Source organism: Podarcis erhardii (assembly GCF_964252035.2).
Source record: "Podarcis erhardii genome assembly, chromosome: 1".
NCBI lineage: Eukaryota > Metazoa > Chordata > Lepidosauria > Squamata > Lacertidae > Podarcis > Podarcis erhardii.
The window spans coordinates 42,536,869-42,557,583 of NC_138497.1; the positions used below are offsets into that span (position 1 = coordinate 42,536,869).

Here is a 20,715-nt window from a genome sequence, read left to right on the forward strand (position 1 = left end):
CTTCTTATTAATCTGAATACTTGCCATTGGGTAGAACAAAAAAGCACCCCAGTGGCCAAAATCAATAAACTTCTTTGGATTTTTTTTTTGTCCCAGGTTGTGGTTGTGGATTCAGAAAAAAGACCTTTGTATATGGGTACTTAAAACTGCTGCTCTGGGTCAGTTTTTACTGTAAAACTACTTTCCCTAGCCTGCTAAAATGGCTTAGACCAAAATAAAAATACCCCCAAATGCAAAATCATTTGGGATTTTTAACTTTTATTTTTGCCCCATGTGCTTTTTGTGTACAAGCAGAAAACCATAAATGGTAAGTGGCTGGAATTTGGGGTGTGGCTTATTCCTATGCAGATATCGGTGCCCTAGATGGACTTCATTGTAGACGACTTCTGTGCAAATTCTGCAGTGAAAAGTGCATCTGGGACAGGATTTTGTCCACCATTGGGCATCAGGGTAAATGAGAGGTGAGACAAATGTGAGTCACTGGATGTGCTTCTTTTGAACAGATACAGGGAGCAGAATCGGAGTTCAGTTCTCTGATGAAGTTAAACCACCCCAACATAGTCCGTTACCTATCGATGGCCTTTAAAGAGCACAGTGACTCAATCGTGGTAGACATTTTGGTGGAACACATTGGTGGAGCCAGCCTTTCTATGTACTTGGACAAAGAGATCCCCCTTCCTATGGATCAGCTGCGTCATTACACAAACCAAGTTTTGTCTGCTCTTGACTACCTACACAGCAATTCAGTGGTGCACAAGGTTCTGAGCGCGACCAGCATTCTGGTGGATAGTGAAGGAAATATCAAACTGACAGACTACAGTATTTCCAAACGCTTGGCGGATATCTGCAAGGAGGATGTTTTTGAACAACCCAAAGTTCGATTTAGTGAGGATGCCTTGCCGAACAAGCCAGGGAAGAAAGGAGATGTTTGGCGGTTAGGATTGATGCTGCTTTCCCTCAGCCAGGGACAAATTACTACGGAATATCCAGTCACAATTCCAAATGATTTGCCTGCTGACTTTCAAGACTTTCTGAAAAAGTATGCGCCTATCTAATTATTATTTTTTACGCTTTGCCATCAAATAAAAGCATATACAGGAGCAGGGACCGAGCAACGGGAGCTCACCCCGTCACGGGGATTCAAACCACTGACCTTCTGATCGGCAAGTCCTAAACCACAGAGCCTAGGACTTGCCGATCAGAAGGTCGGCAGTTCGAATCCCTGTGACGGGGTGAGCTCCTGTTGCTCGGTCCCTGCTCCTGCCAACCTAGCAGTTTGAAAGCAGTTTCAAAGTGCAAGTAGATAAATAGGTACCGCTCCGGCGGGAAGGTAAACGGCGTTTCCGTACTAAGTGGCTTAGTCATGCTGGCCACATGACCCCGAAGCTGTACGCCGGCTCCCTCGGCCAACAAAGCGAGATGAGTGCCGCAATCCCAGATTTGGCCATGACTGGACCTAATGGTCAGGGGTCCCTTTGCCTTTGCCTTTACATTTAACAAGAATGCTTATAATTCAGCATAAATTGGGCTGAGGATTCATGGTACAGTCATGCCTTAGAAGTCAAACAGCTTAGTTCCTGAACGTTTTGGCTCCCGAACGCCACAAACCCAGAAGTGACTGTTCCTGTTTGCGAACTATTTTTGGAAGCTGAACGTTCCAGGGCTTCCGATTGGCTGCAGGAGCTTCCTGCAGCCAATCAGAAGCCACACTTTGGTTTTGGCAGTCGAATGGACTTCTGGAACAGATTCCATTCGACTTCCAAGATACTACTGTATTTTAAAGATAGAATCATAGAATTGTGGTGTTGGAAGGACCCCGAATCACAGATGTACTCAAAGATTACAAAGCAAAAGAACTATTTCAGGATCTGGGTTGGCAGTAGGGAACTCTAGTTAGGCCTGCCAGGCCCTCATTTGGCCCATGAAATCATTCTCGCCAAGCCATGCCCACCTGCCTTGCACTGGACATTGTTTATGGGATTACGTGCAGGACCACTAACGATGCATCTTCAAGGCCATGTGCGCAGCGCTTCTTAAGCACTGGTGGTCAGCTGATTGTTGGCCCTTGCATGCCCAGTGCTCTGCAAAAAAGGGTCACCAGTTATCTGACTTGGCATTGAGCAGCTTCCCATGTTCCTAAAACCATCGTTAAACATACATTATTTTGAATTCCATTCAGGTGTGTTTGTTTGGAAGATAAAGAAAGGTGGAGCCCTCAGCAGCTATTGCAACACAGTTTTATAAACCCACCACAGGTAGTTGTGATGGAAGAAAGCCCAGAAGGTAAATAGTCAATCATATAAGATTATTATTATTGTTATTATTATTCCTTGATGGCAACTTTAAAATATTCCCAGAGGCAGAAAGTAAAGCACTACGAGTAAATAACTCATTAAACAAAACATATTGCATACATAGATAAGAATAAAAGCAAAATTGTTGAAGTATATCAACCAACCTCCAACTATAGCCTGCTGTTCCACATTGGCATCTAAGGAAGGAAGAATCCATGAAAGCTCATGCTGTTTCAATGCAGTCATAGACAGCCTTAAACTTAAATAAGACGTTTTCTTTAAAAGACACAATAGGCAAGCATTTGAGCGTTGGAAGTAGCCAAAGTACAACACTGAATCAGATTTCATTCATTTTATGGAATTTGGCTCCTGACTACATTATTTTCTTGAATGGATTGTAATCCCACAGGGCCGCCCCATCCATTAGGCAGGCTGAGGCAGCTGCTTCAGACAGTGGAATCAAAGGGGCACTGCCTCCATGGGTGCCTGCCACCAGAGAAGCAAGGAGAAGTGGTGACGGCTTCTGGGTTCTGACAAGAGCTTGTGGACCTCTCGCAAGATCTTGCCAGAACCCAGAAGCTGCAGGTGCGCAGCTCCACTAAGTGAGGCTGCAGCGGAGCAGAACCTTCCTGTTTTGCCTCAGGTGATGAAACAGAATAGGCTGCTCCTGCTACTACTAGTGCTTTATCTTTTTGCCTGTGGGGATAATTTATTTCCTTCCTTCCGTCCATCCGTCCTTCTATAATCAGCTTGAAAATATTGCCAGTCCATCGTCTTTCTGGGTAACTAAAGAAGGCTACCTTGTTTTGAGCTTTGACTGTGGAATGGCTTAGCCAGGTGGTGTTATCTATTGTTGGAGCTTCAATGCTTTTCTGTTAGATTGACAGGTTTAGTAGTGGTGGTTGGCACCTGTCTGTCAACTGAGTTAAATTTAAACTGTAAACACAGCTGAGATGGCTATAAAATATAAATCTCCATATGATCCTTAGCATTTCCTTTCATGAATTGGCTTCAACTTGCCTCTTATATTGATTGAAGTGGTTTGAAACATCTGCCAATATGACTTGGCAACGACTGCTGCAGCAAACACAGCACATGGAGAAGAATAGACCTGCATCTCAAAAGAGGTTCTTAATGCATCACATTATGCATCATGCACACTCTTGATTGTCATCATTTAACATGAAATTGCTGATTTGTTCTTTCCTTCTAAGTGACTTTTGTTTTGTTGTTTTGTTTCAGATTCAGCAGGAATAGATGATATTGAAACCGTTATCCCCTGCAGTCAGTATGCAAGCGATGTCTTTGCCACAGAAACACAGAAGCAATTTTCTCGTTATTACAATGAGTTTGAAGAGTTACAATTGCTTGGTAAAGGGGCCTTTGGAGCTGTCATCAAGGTACATACAGTACGCTGCGTCAGACAAATTTTGTTCCATGGAGCGTGCAATTGGCTGATAAGGGGATGAGGAGTTTCTCGGAAGGAGCTTCTTTTATGATTTTGATTGAAACATCTGTCATGTAATTTCCATTGGGCAGGTGCAGAACAAACTGGATGGCTGCTGTTATGCGGTAAAGCGAATTCACATCAACCCCACAAGCAAGCAGTTTCGAAGAATTAAAGGGGAAGTGACCTTGTTATCGCGCCTGAACCATGAGAACATTGTGCGCTATTACAATGCGTGGATAGAGAAGCATGAGAGGCCTTTGCTCAGTACTCTGACATCAGAAACCACGGAAGGGAAGAAAATGGCTGACAAACTGGCTCAGAATGGGAAGGGTGAAGCGGAGTCCATGGATGACATAGAAGCAAACGCCCCTCCTCCTGTTCTGACCAGTTCAGTGGAGTGGAGCACCTCATGTGAGAGATCATCAAGTGCCAGGTTCAGTGGAGGGGATCAGGAATCCAGTGATGATGACGAGGATGAAGATGGAGGTGTATTTGCACAGTCATTCTTGTGAGTAGGGGCGTAGGTTTCTTTCGTTTCTCCTATAAGGCATTTACTGCCAGTAGATTGGGTCCTGAGCTGCCCTGCCAGGGATGGAAGGGCTCCTTCTGTTTTGATTGATTGATTTTATCTCTATGCCGCTTTTTGTTCAGATAAATCCCAAAGCGGCTTACAAACAAAAGATTAAAATAACATAATGGAACATCACGAATACATCATAAATCGTATAGAATACTTAACAAATGCTTTATCAGCAAAACAATCTCAAATAAAACAATTACCATCTATGTAACACTATTAATAAATAACAAAATAATAAGCTAAACACCACAGCTACACCAAAAATCATGTTAAAGGATTCACAAAGTACAACAGCATTCCTATCTATAAAACATTAGCAATATTAACAAAATAGGGTGAAGAGACAGCGATCCAGTGGAAACTCAGTGGTCCTCCCTCTAGTTAAGGACCAGGGAGACTTTTGCTGATTTCCCCTCAACCCTCTTGAAGAGATTTACAGGGGTGTGTAGTGGGAAGAAGGAATCAGTAAAGATTGCTTCATGTCTCCATCTCCCACTAGTAGGAGCATCCAGTGAGCAGAGTTCCACACACAGGAACGCTAGATCCAAGCTAATGTATCTGACTTCATAGGGTTTGGATACTGACTTGCTTTCGATCTATTAGCATATCAGTCTATGAAATGCATTGGAAACCTCCTTAAAGTTAATCTGCACATGCATTTACACATCACGGTACCTAATCGCTCAGTACCTTATCACTTAAATGCTGTGCATCGGAATTCTGAACTGCCTCTCTTATAAAAGGTTGTGTTTTGAGGTGATGTGAAAGTTCTGTCTGTAATTTTTAATCTCTTGATGGGTATTTCTGCACATGCAGTTTTTCATTTGAAGACATTTGAGTGGACATTCCCATGTTAACTGGCTTTGAAGGGGTTGGAATTAAGTGGGATTCCTCTTATGTTGGAAGGGCACTCTGTTCCTGTGTCCACTTGCCAAAGGCTCCCTCAGGATACATTTGATAAGCTTCTGAAGAAATTCAGGTATCCATAGAACATTGCTTGAAAAACACTGCTTTTCAAGGATTTTGATGTTCTCCTTTTTCATCTGTTGATTTAGGCCAGCAGCGGATTCTGAAAGTGATATCATTTTTGATCATGAAGATGACAACAGCAAAAATCCTATGGTGGTAAATACTGTAACTAAAAGTATCTTTCTGTGTCCTCTTACAAACAATTCTGATCTCTAATGTTATTCATCAGTTGCAGCCATTCTGATACCATGAACTAATACAGCATCCAGTAATTTGTCATCTGTCACTTTGCATTAAAACCTACATGCTATAGAAAATAAGCCAGGTTTAAATAGAGGCAGTCGATAAAGCTGTTGGGATTTTGTTAAGTGAATCCCACCCTTAAAAAACCCAAGATCAATATAACTATCTGCATAACTGACACAGGCAGCACAAAATCAGTCCAACACGGCATTAAAACATCCTAAAAATACTTACCCAAGAACTAAAGATACTGAAACATGATTTTTAAAAAAACTTTAAATATTTTCTTATAATCCCCAAAATGCATTAATATACAGTACTTTTCCGTGTATAAGACTAGGGTTTGTTTTTTTACTAAAAATAATGTTAAAAAGGGGAGGAGTCTTATACACAGGGGCAATGTCCCCCCATTTTCTAAATTTTGAGTCCTCAAAAATAGGGGGTGTTTTATACACGGAAAAATATGGTAGGTTCCAGGCAAGCCTCACTGGGGAGGGCATTCCATAACCAGTGTGTCACCACCAGTCACTCCCTAGTACCACCTATCCACCTTTTTATGTTGGGAGGACCTAAAGAAGGACTTCTGATGAAGATCTTAAAGTCTGAACCAATATATCCTGGAAGAGGGGATCCTTCAGGCAACCTGGCCCCAAGACTGTTAAGACTTTAAAGTTTATTACTACCTCTTTGAATTGAAATAGACTGGAAGCCCATGCAAATGATGAAACATTGACATGATATGCTGATATCTATTAGTCACCATTAATAATCTCTCTGCCCCATTTTGGCTGAGCTGAAGTTTCCAGAATTTTTTTTTTAAATGTTCTAATAAAGTCAATGTTTTAGGGACAAAAACTGGCCAGCTTTTTGACCAGATTTGACAATTCAAGTTTCACATCCCTAAGTGTTCCTTAGGATACTGCCTATAGAACTGTCTCAAACACCCTTGCTTTGCATCCCTATGTAGTTGGGGCTCTACACAAGAGCATTACTGACACTACTACTTCTGGAGTGAAGTCAAATTCTTGTTCCACTGTGAGAGCAGCAGCTGTGCCTTTGAATTCTGGAATGTAGAGCTTTCCAAAGGGCTGGTATAGAAAACATATTCGCCTGCCATAAAAATATTGATTAGATCTCCAGTTAGATTTCTGGCTGTAGAAAGAACAAAGAAAAAAGAATTAAGCATTCTGCCTGGATCCTTGATTGACAGCTCACGTTGCTGGCAATGTATCTTGGATAGTCTGGGCAGGTGGACTAAACCTCCCCCCACGGTGGCCTGCCAGCAAGTCCAGCCAAATCTGTTGTCACTACCTAATAATGAGTCCAGCATTTTTGCACCATCGCTTTTATTGGTATTTAAACTTAAGGGTGTTTCCTTAGTATTATGTTTTACATGGCAGCATGCTCCAGTTATGAAGGTAAAACATTTGACAAGCTAATGGTCCAGATCTCAGGATGATAGGTTTGCATGGTTGAGGGTAGATTCGTACATACTGTTAATATTATGAATCCAGTGCCGCCGCCCCAGTCTTATGTTAAGTGATCCTACAAGCAGGCATAGGTATTAGCATACAGGCTCATGTGGCCATACATGCAAGTATAATGCAGTGATGTGTTGGGGGCTCATGCTGCTGCTTGATGTCAAGAAAAATAAAATTCAATCCAAGTAAAAACGGAAACAGAGCACAATTTGATTTGGCACATAAAAACCACTGTGGTTTTAAAAAGTACGAGCAGTCACTTGGTTTGTGAATATCACTAGATATATGGATAATATCTGTTTGCTTGCATTCTACTCTTGTGTTTATCTGACACAGGATGAAGGCTACAAAGGGAAAAATAGTCACAGTGAAGAGGATGAAACGTCAGCGATTCAGACTGTTCACCATCTGTACATTCAGGTTAGAAACTCTTAGACTACGTTGTAGAAGATAGCATTTTTAATTGAGCCTAAGGCAGCATTTGTACATCACAGGTACAGTGGTGCCTCGCAAGACGAAAATAATCCGTTCCGCGATTCTCTTCGTCTAGCGTTTTTTTCGTCTTGTGAAGCAAGCCCATTGACAGCTTAGCAGATTAGCGCTAATAGCAGTCTAGTGGCTTTTAGCAATCAGCTGTTAAGTGGCTTATCAGCGGATCAGCTGTTAAGCGGCTTAGCAGCTTAGGAAAAGGGGGGGGAGCGAAAAAAACCCGCGGGAACTCGCAAGATTTTTTCGTCTTGCGAAGCAACCCCATAGAGAAATTCGTTTAGCGAAGCACCTCCAAAACGGAAAACCCTTTCGTCTAGCGGGTTTTCTGTCTTGCAAGGCGTTCGTCTTGCGGGGCACCACTGTAGATCATAGTTAATGGTTTACTATGAATGTGCAAATGATTCCTACGCCCCACTTCCCCTAGTTATCTTAGTTCCGTGGTAAGGAGGGATGAATTCACAGGGGTTGGTCTTTTTTGTTTTTTAATCTCTGTATCCAGCATTTATTTGGTGGTGGTGATTTTTGAATGACTCTGAAAACAAAACTGTTTGGCTTTGATTTCTATTTCACCCTATTACAACAGCTCATTGCATTTAGGGTTCAAGCACAGTACTTATGAAATGTAGCCGGCTAGTAATGTTTATTAAAATCACATATGTTCATCAAAAGAGTAGGCTACAAACTTGAACAGAAAATGTTTATATATGCTAATACCATCACAGTGATATAGTAAGAAGTGTGTTCAGTGCTAAGCATAACCATGAAGTGAATGTGGCTTCCTGTTTTTCAACTGTTTCTTCATCTTATATCTGAAGATGGAATATTGTGAAAAGAGCACTTTGCGGGATACCATTGACCAAGGCCTATATGAAGATACCAATCGCCTCTGGAGATTTTTCCGGGAAATTCTGGATGGATTATCTTATATCCATGAAAAGGTGAGCCACATTCATGCCAAACTCAATCAATTAAGATAATTGGGCTTGTATTCATGTTTGTTTTGGTTTAATCCACTTTTACCCTGCCCATGCTCCAAAGTGCTCAGAGCTGCATAGATTTTTATCTTCCACAATAAACTGTAGAGATGAGAGAGAGAAGGAATTTCACAGCCTTCGCCAACCTGATACCTTCCATATGTTGTATAGCTCCCATTATTCCTCACCAGGCTGCCGGGCTGCTGGGAGTTGTAGTACAAATATCCCAGTCCTAGTCTGACTTTCTACCCACTGGTCCACACTGGTTCTTCTACAATACGAACAATATCCTATTTCAGGCATGTCCAACAGGTAGATCGTGATCTACTGGTAGATTGCAGGGTGTTCCTGGTAGATCCTGGTTGATCTCTGGCCGCTCAGCGATCTCCTTACAAAAAAGCAAACAAAACAAAACAAAACCAACAACCCCAACTTTGGCTTACTAAAAAAAACTCAACAACTTTGGGAAGATCACTGCCAGTCTTTTTACGACAATGAGTAGATCACTGCCAGTTTTTTAATACTGTTAATAGATCGCAGTCTGTTGGGAGTTGGACGTCCCTGACCTATTTGATCTGCACATATTTTTCATTAGTTACAAGAGACTTGGTCGATTGTTAGGAGTTTTCTAAGTAATGAGTACCTCATTCAATTATGTTTTAATTAGAGCAAAGGGTATCCTTTCAAAAAGAGATGCTTTCAGCAAGGAAAGCCCCTTGTAAGTGTATATGTTTAGCATTGCCTTCTTAGGAGCAATAGCAAATTCTTAGAGAAACTTAAAATAAAACTCCTCTATGAAGTAGGAATGTGTAGAATATTTAAAGATTGGATCTGGATTTAAGTTACTTGCACTTAGTTCTCCTTGAAGTCAGTAGAACCTAAACTTACATTGCAATCCCATGCCAGTACAGTGTTACCTCTGTTAAGAACTTAATCTGTTCCTGAAGTCCGTTCTTAAACCAAGGCGTGCTTTCCCTAATGAGACCTCCCACCGCCGGTGCCCTTCCACCATTCAGCTTCCGTTCATAGACCAAGGTAAAGTTCGCTAACCGGAACACTACTTCTGGTTTTGCAGAGTTCATAAACTGAATAGTTCTTTAACAGGGCTGTTCGTAAACCGAGGTGCCACTGTACTTGGGAAGTAAATCATGACTAACTTTCCTAGTGATTTGAGTTGATGCAGCTAACTTAAGCAATGGTCCTATACACACTTACCTGAAAGTAACTCCCACTGAACATAGTGGGAGTTATTTCTGAATAAACATGCATAAAATTGCATTGTTCACTGAGAAGCTCCACTTGGCTTCAGTGGGAGCTTTCTCCAACAAATTGCACTTCCGGCCACTGTTGGGATGCAGAGAGAAGTCCCCTCTGCAAATTTTAATCAGCAGGCAGACGTATATAGAAATATACAGTTTCTTAGGTATCCTGGGCCTGTACCATATATATTGATATGTGATCTATATACATACCAATTCTCTAATATCAAACTCTGTTTTATTTTATTAAAAGGGAATGATTCACCGAGATCTGAAACCTGTCAACATTTTTTTAGATTCCGAAGACCATGTGAAAATTGGTGATTTTGGTTTGGCAACAGATCACCCAGCATATGTAGTAGGTGCTTTTTTAAAAGTTGAACTGTAAAAATGTATAATGTAAGCCATGTTGAAAAATAATTATTGCTACATAAAAGAGGTTGCGTATTAGTTTTTGTTTGTATGCACAGTGTGGAAGAACCTCTTTTTGATAAAAGATAATTGTGGTTTTTCACTGCACTGTCTCTTTGTACTTTGTCACTTCAGTAGTATGTCTTACATTTTAATCCTACTGTTCTTTTAAGGTACTCACATTGTACCTTCACATTATGAATTCTTTTGAGTTAGTGCTATCCTGTACATACTGGCCCTGTGAGTTTCATAACTGAGAAGAGATTTGAATCTAGTACTTGTGTCTGTTGCATAGATTTTGGAATATCTACAATTTTGAACCATCCAACAATCTGGGGCGGAATACAATTCAGGTTTTCTGGGGTTTCTTTTTCAGGCAGACACAAGACAAGGAGAAGGAGATGATGGTTTGGTGAAAAGTGATCCTTCTGGTAGGTACAGTGGTACCTCGAGTTACATATGCTTCAGGTTACAGACTCCGCTAACTCAGAAATAGTACCTCAGGTTAAGAACTTTGCTTCAGGATGAGAACAGATATCGTGCTCCGGCAGCACTGCAGCAGGAGGAGGCCCCATTAGCTAAAGTGGTGCTTCAGGTTAAGAACAGTTTCAGGTTAAGAACGGACCTCCAGAACAAATTAAGTACTTAACCCGAGGTACCACTGTATAAGCAAATTATTTATACAAAACATTAATTGCTTGTAATGTACTGTAAGAGAGATGGTAATTACAGGATTGCTAAAAATTTGAACTAATACCAATATTTGGACAAATACTTTAAAACAACAACCAACTTCTCCATTTAAAGAAAATACTATGAAATGCCTAGATTTTTCTTGACTTTGACAGTGCTTCTGCGGTGCAGTTGGTAACTAAGTGTTGTCCTTAATAGGTAACTTAACAGGAATGGTTGGCACCGCTCTTTATGTGAGCCCAGAGGTCCAAGGAAGTACTAAATCTACTTACAATCAGGTAAAAATCCCTTTGGAAACTGTGTTAGGTATGAGGGCTTTTTTGATCCCAGTCTTGTGAGTTGAATGTAGAGATCTTTCTGTGCATAGGGTGCCTGTCTGCTGCTAGTTTTCGATGCTGGAATTCCTGTGCTCCCTCCAAAAGCACTGCTGAAGTTCCTTTGCCCATTATGACAAGGGAGCCCAGCAAGGAGAAAGAGGATTGGCAACACACATGTCCGTGCGCACGCACGCACGCGCGCACACACACACACACACACAGACTGAAATAATTTGTAGATGTGCCTTCCTCTAGCACATGGAGAGCTTAAGATTCTGCTCTCCTTATCTAAATCAAATTCAGTTACAAAATGTTGCTTGAATGTTACGTCAGAAAACAGTCTCAGTAAGGTCCCCCCAAAGGAATGGCTCTGCAGTAAGGTAAAGCGAGCAGATTGTGACTCTGTGCTTAGCCTTATTAGAATGGTTGTAAACTTACAACCATTCTAGTGGTTGTAAGTTTACAACCATTACAGGAACGCAGGTGGCGCTGTGGGTAAAACCTCAGTGCCTAGGACTTGCCGATCGCATGGTTGGCGGTTTGAATCCCCGCGGCGGGGTGCGCTCCCGTCGTTCGGTCCCAGCGCCTGCCAACCTAGGAGTTCGAAAGCACCCCTGGGTGCAAGTAGATAAATAGGGACCGCTTACCAGCGGGAAGGTAAACGGCGTTCCGTGTGCTGCGCTGGCTCGCCAGATGCAGCTTGTCACGCTGGCCACGTGACCCGGAAGTGTCTGCAGACAGCGCTGGCTCCCGGCCTATAGAGTGAGATGAGCGCACAACCCTAGAGTCTGGCAAGACTGGCCCGAATGGGCAGGGGTACCTTTACCTTTTTAAACTTAGGGGAATGGGCAGCGATGTATTATTTCCCTCTTTGCAACTACACTTACTTATGCTTTCAATCTTTTTCTACTAGAAAGTGGACCTCTTCAGTTTGGGCATAATATTCTTTGAGATGTCTTACCATCCATTGACGACTGCATCGGAAAGGATTTTTGTTCTCAGTCAGCTAAGGCTTGTACGTATGAAAGCTTCATAATAACCTGTCAAACATGACTTGTTGCTTATGTCACGTACAGATTTCTCTCGGAATCCAGCATTAAACCTATTGTAAAACTCTAGTTCCAGATCTTAATGCAAATATATTTTTAAAAATAAATATCTAGACCAGAACTTCCTGTTGACCTTTTCCAGAGATTATTAGTTTTTAATCATGTCCCTCAACCCACTTAGCCAACACAAAGTCTTTATGGAGCATAGATTTTATTTTCTGCTGTGTTAAGTAAAATACATTAGACCTGCTACAAAAATTGTTTGTGATAAGAAAGGGGGCTGCTACCTTCAACGTTGCCTGGGGTGGGAGGAGAACTCTACTGCTCTTACTTTTACTTGTAAAAAGCATGAAGGGAAAGTATTTGCAGTGGTATTGTACATTAATAAACATGTACCTGATGCAATGCATAATGAGCCAGTGTCTGCCCTGTATTACATGTGGGATCTATGTTTGCTGTGCAGTGGTACAAATAAATAGAATCTACACCGCCATCTGGCAGAATTGCTGGTGTGACTGCTTTGCCAACAATGAAAACTCAGTTTTGAGTGGCATCCCTCAGCTGTTCAAACCCTGGAAATATGCACTTGGGCATTTGACTGAAGAACTTGCAATCTTTAAATTATATTGTTCTGAATGCAAAAAAAAAAAATCTGGCTTTGGGGAAGCATATCTTTTGCAACTTTCTTCATGTTTGATTCTACTCTGCTTTTTTCCCAGCCTTCTATTGAATTTCCAGAAGACTTTGATGAAGTGAAGAATGCAAAACAGGTATTCATAAACCTTTTTCAATTGCTGTGTTCTGTGTTCTCAAAGTGTAAGCATAATTTTACCCTCTTTGTTTCACACCAGTGCACGCCCAAGCAATTACAATATAGCACTAGAGACAAAGGAAAATAAATTATAGAAAGGGGAAGTAAACTACTGACACTGAAGTGTTGAGCCTGCAGAGCTCATTAGAATGGCTCCAAAAGATTAATTTATGTTTTACTCTGGAACTTATGCCACTTGTGGAATATTGACGTTACAATTATTTACTTTAAGTGTGTTGTTGGGAAGATGTGACTAAAAAGAAAAGAGCAATAAAAATGTTTTTTTTTTTTTTTAAAAGGACTATTTATTTTTGCTTCTTTTTTTAGAAATTGGTTATTGCTTGGCTCTTGAACCATGATCCTTCCAAAAGACCAACTGCAATGGAGTTGTTAAAAAGTGAACACCTTCCTCCACCTCAGATGGAGGAGTCTGAACTTCACGAAGTGCTTCATCATACTTTAGCGAATGTGGATGGGAAAGCTTACCGGACAATGATGGGTCAGATATTTTCACAGCGCATCTCTCCTGCAATTGATTACACCTATGACAGTGACATTCTCAAGGTTTGCTTTAAATTTAATGACTAGTACCCTGCAGGAATAATAAAACAAACAAATAAATAAATAACCCACAGCTGCTGTTGAAATCTGAGGTCTTACAATTTACTCCTTTGTTAGGCTAGGGCCAGGCGATGCTGCAGTCCAGTTTATATGAATGTCTTCAGATGTCACACTCATCCAGAACTGAATACTTTTGCTTGATATCTCACATAAGGTTATGCATGACCACCTGTGCAGATACTAGATGATGATATGGGCGAATAAATGCCCTACTCCTGACCTGACTGTTCCCCCAAATGCCTCACACCACTGATGGTTGCACATAGATGTACATTTCCAATGAGCAGATGAACTTATCTGCATAGCAGGTAACAGAGAGTTTCTTGGAACTTAAGATCTGAGACTTTCCCAACTTTTCCTTCCCACGGCAGATGTTTCTGAAGGTTTAGGAGGGTACCTATGGAACAATAGCAGCTCGGGCAAATTGGTGAAAACGTTTTGTATATACCTTGCGAGAGCAGAACTGCTTTCTACTCTTGCAAGGAACAAAGCTTATGGGAATTAAGCATTTTCAACACTTGACAATGTGCCATATAAAACTAAGTTGCAGTAGTAGTGCTTCCAACATTGGCATTAAAGATGTCAATATCTATGTCCCCTTCTTACGCTTGAAAGCACAGAACATGCAGTTATAACTACATGTTCTTTTCCTTTTACCAGGTTACATGGAGGAGGCACAAAACATTTGCAAAAGCTTTTTGTGCCCTGTCTCCAATGCCGCTCTTATTTTTATTTATAGATGTAAAATACTGTTAAGGCATGAGGGCATAAAAACTCCTGCTCCCAATTTAATACCTTTCTACATGACTAGAAATGTGAAAAACAGGTGTTGCAGGGGAGACATTATTTTTAGCAGCATTTTTAGCAAATGGTACTGTTCTGACACCTCTGTTGAATTTTCCCTTTACGTCCTAGGGCCTGTTTTTGTTTTTTAAACCATCTGGATTCTCGACAGATATTCTGAGACATGTTTCTGAGCCTAACCATCATATTTCCAGGAATACTGTAATGTTTAATCTTTAAATTATTAGTATAAAAAACACCCAACAGAGTGCAAAGGGGCCAATATTCAATGAAATAATCTGCTAGTTAAAACTAATGTTAGACTCTTTGCTGAGTATAACATCCATATTGCTTTCTCATGGTGTGACAGTATGGATGTTCTGATTTGAGGTGGCTTGTACTTTGGATGTTTCCAGTGTTCAGAATTCCTTATGCATCATGATCATTCTTGATTCCAGGGCAGTTTTTCGGTGCAGTCAATCAAGATTCAGCAACATGTATGTGAGACAGTCAGCCGAATCTTTAAAAGACATGGTATGAATGTTTACACAATTGGTTCTTGAATTTGTTTTATACGTAAATTGGGTTAGGGAACTATTTTCTCTCTCTCAGAAAAAGTGGGGCCAATGGATTACAGAGACATTGATCAGCTCAAAGATTTTGCCTTTTTAGTTTTTGCTTCTATCTTAAAAAAATGTTTGAGTAATTGAATAAACTGAAGACAAATAATTGAACATCAAACTGTTCACCTTTCCAGAGCCAGTCCAAAAGCACTGTCTTGTGGGCCGCTGTGGTAATTTTAATTCCCCTACAACAGAGCACGATTTGGCAGGCTTACTCTGCCAAATAAGATTCGGCGCATATTCTAAATTTTCTTACATAGCATTCATAGGCACAATTTTCCAGGATGATCTCTGTTGAAATTAATGGACTCTGCCCAAGAACCCATAATGCTCCAGTTTATTCCAGTAAGGTTTTCACAAGAAAAAGTACGTGTGAATTCTATGCAAAGAGAATTTAAGTGGCCACCAAAACTACAGCGGCAATTCAATCTTTTGGCAATGAGAGAGTCCTCTTTCTTCTCTGCACCTATTACAGGGATAGACCCATTATCTCTTACAGAGTCCTGACCAGCCAATCATGAACATACAGCTTTCTTATTATTAAGGAAAAAAGGAATGTTACATAGAGTGCATTGGCTTTCTAAAATTGTCTGTTAGTTCGCTGTTTGTGGTGCAGAAATTAGACACTTTCAACCATTTTTGAACAGGAGCTATCAAGCTGCACACCCCCTTTCTTATGCCCAGGAACAGAAAACTCTACGAACACAATGAAGCTTCATATTTAATGGATCACAGTGGGATGTTGGTGATGCTTCCTTATGATCTCAGGGTGAGTACTAGTGCGGAGTTAAGTGATCTCTGAGTTTCTGCCCAGGCTCTTTACCAACTTTCCTTTGTTGACGATGAGGGCTGATTCAGACCTTGATGTTGGCATTGTAGGCTGGTCTTCCATGCAGCTGAATTCCTATAAGACCTTACTACTTTGCAACCACTCTCCCTTCCCTCTTAAAATATTCTCTCATGCGGAAACCTGACGTATTAAGGAAACAATTTCTAGGGTTTATAAAAGGCAGATTAACTCAGAATTGTCTTTACGTAGTCAACAACACATTCCCAGTGTGACAAATTATCTTCTTTTGGTATTTTTGTCACTACAGCATAGAATAATAATAATAATAATAATAATAATAATAATAATAATAATAATAATATAGTAGTAGTAGTAGTAAATGATCGTGCAGTCTGATTGGAGGAAGTGTTTTAAAGAATTTTATTAGCTGCAATTGAAAAGGTGCTCTGACGTGCCTGTTCCTTTTTACCTCCTTATTTATTCATGTCATAGTTCCGGCCAATTCTGGTAAAAATAAAATGCTCATTTACAGGATTAAACTAGCAACAATTTCAAAGGGTTATTCTGTTCATTTAGCTATAAAATATTGATTACTGGAAGAATTTCACAAAATCTGAAACCACATAAATTAGAATGATAGATGAACCTACTGGAAATTTTGGTGGGAAACTTTCACTAGCATTGCCTATTTGGAATTAACATGAACTTTTGACAATCAATGGAAATCATTTCTGAAGTCCTATAATGATAAGAAGCCTAATTTTCTCTATTTCATTAATTACCATGTTCACTGCAAAATCATTTCAACTGCTTTTGTTTGATATGCTTATTTTTTTATTTACAATCTGCATTTTACATTTTCCCCTCCAGATTCCTTTTGCAAGATATGTAGCTAGAAATAACATAACAAATTTGAAAAGGTAAGGGCATGGCCCAGGAATCATTTCATTCTTTCTTCAAATGTAGTACCTGCCTGTCTAATTTTTGTACCTTTAAAAATAAATCTAACCTATATAGGAGAGGCCATAGTTCACACTTTGCATGTTGTACCATTCCCTGGCATTTCCATTTACAAAAGAAATCTTGAGTAGCAGCACTGGAGAAGTCTCAAGTCAAAGCCAATTGTTGCAAGCAGAATGGGGGTAGATGAGTCAATAATGTTTAGCACTGTAAAAGGCAGCTTCATATCTATTTGCCCAGACCTTTGGGAATGTCCAGTAATTGTTGATCTCTGCACATGATTTTATTGGCTGTGTTAATTGTTTGCTGTTGATATATTGTACGTTGCTGTTCTTTTGTGTTGCAATTGTTCTTGGAACCTAGGGTTGCTATACAGTGGTGCCCCGCAAGACGAACGCCTCGCAAGACGGAAAACCCGCTAGACGAAAGGGTTTTCGGTTTTGGAGGCGCTTCGCAAAACGAATTTCCCTATGGGCTTGCTTCGCAAGACGAAATGTCTTGCGAGTTCCTGCGGGTTTTTTCCCCTCCCCCCCCCTTTTCCTAAGCCGCTAAGCCGCTTATCAGCTGATCCGCTAAGCCGCTTAACAGCTGATCCGCTAAAAGCCGCTAGACCGCTAATAGTGCTAATCCGCTAAGTTGTCAATGGGCTTGCTTCGCAAGACGAAAAAACCGCTATACGAAGAGCCTCACGGAACGGATTAATTTCGTCTTGCGAGGCACCACTGTATTTCAAAAAGTAAAATTCCTGACACCCGCAAAGTTGTTGAGCTTTATTCCTCCCCCCAAAATAGCAATAAATATGTCAAATAACTAAAAATAAATAAAAATGCTTTAAAATGTAAAATATTCACATTTTCCTCCCGCCCTCCCAGATATTGTATTGAGCGGGTTTTCAGGCCTCGGAAATTAGACCGCTGTCATCCGAGAGAGCTCTTAGAATGCGCTTTGGATATAATCACTCCTGCTGGCAACAGTTTTCTACCTATTGCAGAAGCAATCTACACAATTTCTGAAATAATCCAAGAGTTTCCAGTATTGCAGGTAAGTGTTCCTCTCTTTTCTTTTTTTCCAAAACATACAGTGTTTTAGTTTTAGTTTAGTTTAAAAGGAGTCTCTTTCTCCTCCTGCACTTATCCCCTATTTAATGTTAGGGCAGAGTAGGAATGAATTTGGTCCATTTTATAACTTGCCTTACAGAGGTCTTTCAAAATTTTATGCAGTTTAGTTTTTCTTGCCTCTCTACCCAACTGTAACATATCTTTGCCAGACTTCTCATCATGGAGTGTATGTGTTTAGTATCTGTAAGCAAGACATTAAGGAGAAAATGTTGGATTTTCCCAAAGATTTTGACATACTTTCTTTTGAAAAATCTCAAAACATTTTAAGAAAAAAATTTGCAGAGCAGAAGCAGATGTTATGAAACTGCAGGGAACTTGTACCATCTAAAATTACTGGAAAATCACGCCGAGAACACAGCCACAATCCAGCATGGCATAAACGTAGCCTTCATTTTTATTTACTGAAGCTTATATGTTAATGATTCTACAAATATTTATAAATTAAATACAAAATTTGAATAATTAGCTAGGATGCCAAGAACTGCTTAGATTTATGCAGTGAAGTTGCATGAGCTGAACAGAGTTTTTGATGTTTTCCGACACACCCTCTTCACACCACAATACTATAGTCCAAGCTGTTTTCCATACTACTCCATTTCAAAACCACTTTTTGCAGTGCCAGGGTAGAGCAAGAAGGCTTCTGTCGCAGATGAATGAATCTCAGCCTGCTTAGACTGAGAGAACAAGTTTCATGGTTCATTGGAACCTGACCACTGTTTTCAAGTTGTACACAGCTAGCACGGCTTAAGTGCCGTTTCAAACGAGTTCCTCCAAGTTTGAAGTAAACCTCCATTCTGATGTGCAAGACACAATGCTATATACAGTGGTACCTCGGGTTAAATACTTAATTCATTCCGGAGGTCCGTTCTTAACCTGAAGCACCACTTTAGCTAATGGGGCCTCCCGCTGCCGCTGCACCGCCGGAGCACGATTTCTGTTCTCATCCTGAAGCAAAGTTCTTAACCTGAAGCACTATTTCTGGGTTAGCGGAGTCTGTAACCTGAAGCGTATGTAACCCGAGGTACCACTGTATTAGGAGATCGAATGATTAGTGAACTTTTTTTTGCTGACTTAAGAAAACTCAAATTTGGCTATCATTAAAAAAGTAATGGGCATAAACACCAAACTTTGCTCTTTCTTAGGAAAGAAACTATAGCATCTTCTTGAATCACACTGCCTTACTGAAAGCTATCCTCCTGCATTGTGGGATACCTGAAGATAAACTCAATCAAGTTTACATCATTCTCTATGATGCTGTGGTAAGTCATTTATGTGTTCAGTAACCACAAGAGTACTTTATTGGATGCAGACAAGCTGCATAAATCATTGCAGTAGGTTTTGAAGGAGTGGCCAGTGGGAAAAGGAAGAGTAGGCGTTCACCAGGATCACAGAGAGGAGGAAAAGACAATGGGTTCAAGTAGCAGGAAAGTAACGTTAAGGTGAACATTGGCTCAAATGCCCCCAACTGCCTTTAGGCTGTGATGCACTAGCTCTGCTTGCCGTGATTCAGCAAAGGAGATTTGTACACACATCTTGCTGGTTCAGGAACCCTGGAGATAGTGGTGTGGATGCTTATTCTTCATACAGCATTGGTTTTCCTGTGGACAGCCACATTCTGGCACATGTTGCATGTGAAGCTTGTGCCTGTCCATCTAGCTATCAGGTTTCAGGGACTCAGCTACCTCCCCGCTTTGGCAGTAGATAAGCAGAACAAAGCAAAAGGAGTCTCTTGCCAGTTAGAACTGTTAATGCTCATAGTATGAGAACAAAGAATCCATTTCTAGGAATGAAGGTGCTCCCAATTAAGGGTTCCACCCAATTCCCCTCTTGTCATCCACGTCACTTCCGCACCTTGCAACCTGATCTCGCAGCCACTTTGCTTTCTGTGCTGCCACCTTATCTGTTCTCCTTGACCTTGGCCTGAGCAGATGGATGCTTTCCAGCGAAAGAGAGTCTGTTAACTCTCCCTCTCCCACTTCTCCTCCTCCTAGCTGTTCACCACCCAGTTCTTCCCAACTTTGGTCTTCTGAACTATGTCCCTCTGCAAACCACCGTTCCAAATCTGTCCTCTCCCAGTGCTCCTGGGAAGATTCGGGATCCTGGTCAGGAGCAGCAGGAGGGGGAGACTCCCACCAATTCCTCCTCAGTGCAGCCTCCGCAGCACAGTCCCTGACACTAGCTCAGTATAGTCCACACTGACTGGCAGTGGCTTTCCAGGGTTTCAACCCTGATATATCCAACCCTACCTGGAGATGCTGAGGCTTGAACCCTGGGACTACCTGAATGCAAAGCAAATACTTCACCACTGAGATACAATCCTTCACCCAAAACATAACCAGAGCAGAACTTAAGATCAGTTCAGGTGCGACACCAAATTCCAGGATTTGCATTCAGACCTTCTTCCAAGGGCAGAGACAGAACTGTTGGGTTTCAGAGGGCAAGAAATGTTGAGTTGTGGTACGCCATTGGCGTACTTGCCTGTATGCTTGCCTCAAACCTCCTCAGAGACTTTTTTTAACACACCCAAGCATTTGAACGTTGGTGTATGTCTCTCACTCAGTGGATTATTTTTAACTGTTTCCTTCTTGTATTTTTTTATTTGCAAATACAACAAAATGTTCTGTCACAGTGATCATTTGTGGGAAATATGTACTTGGGGGATGTTTAGTGTGATCACTTTTAGTTATAATCGGTGTATGGTTTAAAATATTTCTTCATTTTCTTTGTAAGTTTCCTTGAGACCTTCCAATATAAGGAGACATGTAGATAAAGTTTAGTAATAATCTGCATATAAATGTTG

General features: G+C 40.8%; 1 protein-coding gene across 1 annotated transcript in view; it reads left to right on the plus strand.

Moving 5' to 3' along the window:
- EIF2AK4 (eukaryotic translation initiation factor 2 alpha kinase 4) overlaps positions 1-20,715 on the plus strand; it is a 45,464-nt gene that overhangs the window by 15,117 nt on the left and 9,632 nt on the right. The window contains exons 9-26 of the mRNA XM_081857905.1: positions 504-1,039; positions 2,180-2,283; positions 3,537-3,694; positions 3,834-4,252; positions 5,380-5,449; positions 7,354-7,437; positions 8,322-8,444; positions 9,993-10,097; positions 10,527-10,581; positions 11,042-11,121; positions 12,074-12,175; positions 12,929-12,979; positions 13,348-13,584; positions 14,883-14,958; positions 15,695-15,816; positions 16,708-16,757; positions 17,670-17,838; positions 19,058-19,174. Coding sequence (XP_081714031.1) covers positions 504-1,039; positions 2,180-2,283; positions 3,537-3,694; positions 3,834-4,252; positions 5,380-5,449; positions 7,354-7,437; positions 8,322-8,444; positions 9,993-10,097; positions 10,527-10,581; positions 11,042-11,121; positions 12,074-12,175; positions 12,929-12,979; positions 13,348-13,584; positions 14,883-14,958; positions 15,695-15,816; positions 16,708-16,757; positions 17,670-17,838; positions 19,058-19,174 — 2,658 coding nt within the window. The remainder of the gene's footprint in view (positions 1-503; positions 1,040-2,179; positions 2,284-3,536; positions 3,695-3,833; positions 4,253-5,379; positions 5,450-7,353; positions 7,438-8,321; positions 8,445-9,992; positions 10,098-10,526; positions 10,582-11,041; positions 11,122-12,073; positions 12,176-12,928; positions 12,980-13,347; positions 13,585-14,882; positions 14,959-15,694; positions 15,817-16,707; positions 16,758-17,669; positions 17,839-19,057; positions 19,175-20,715) is intronic.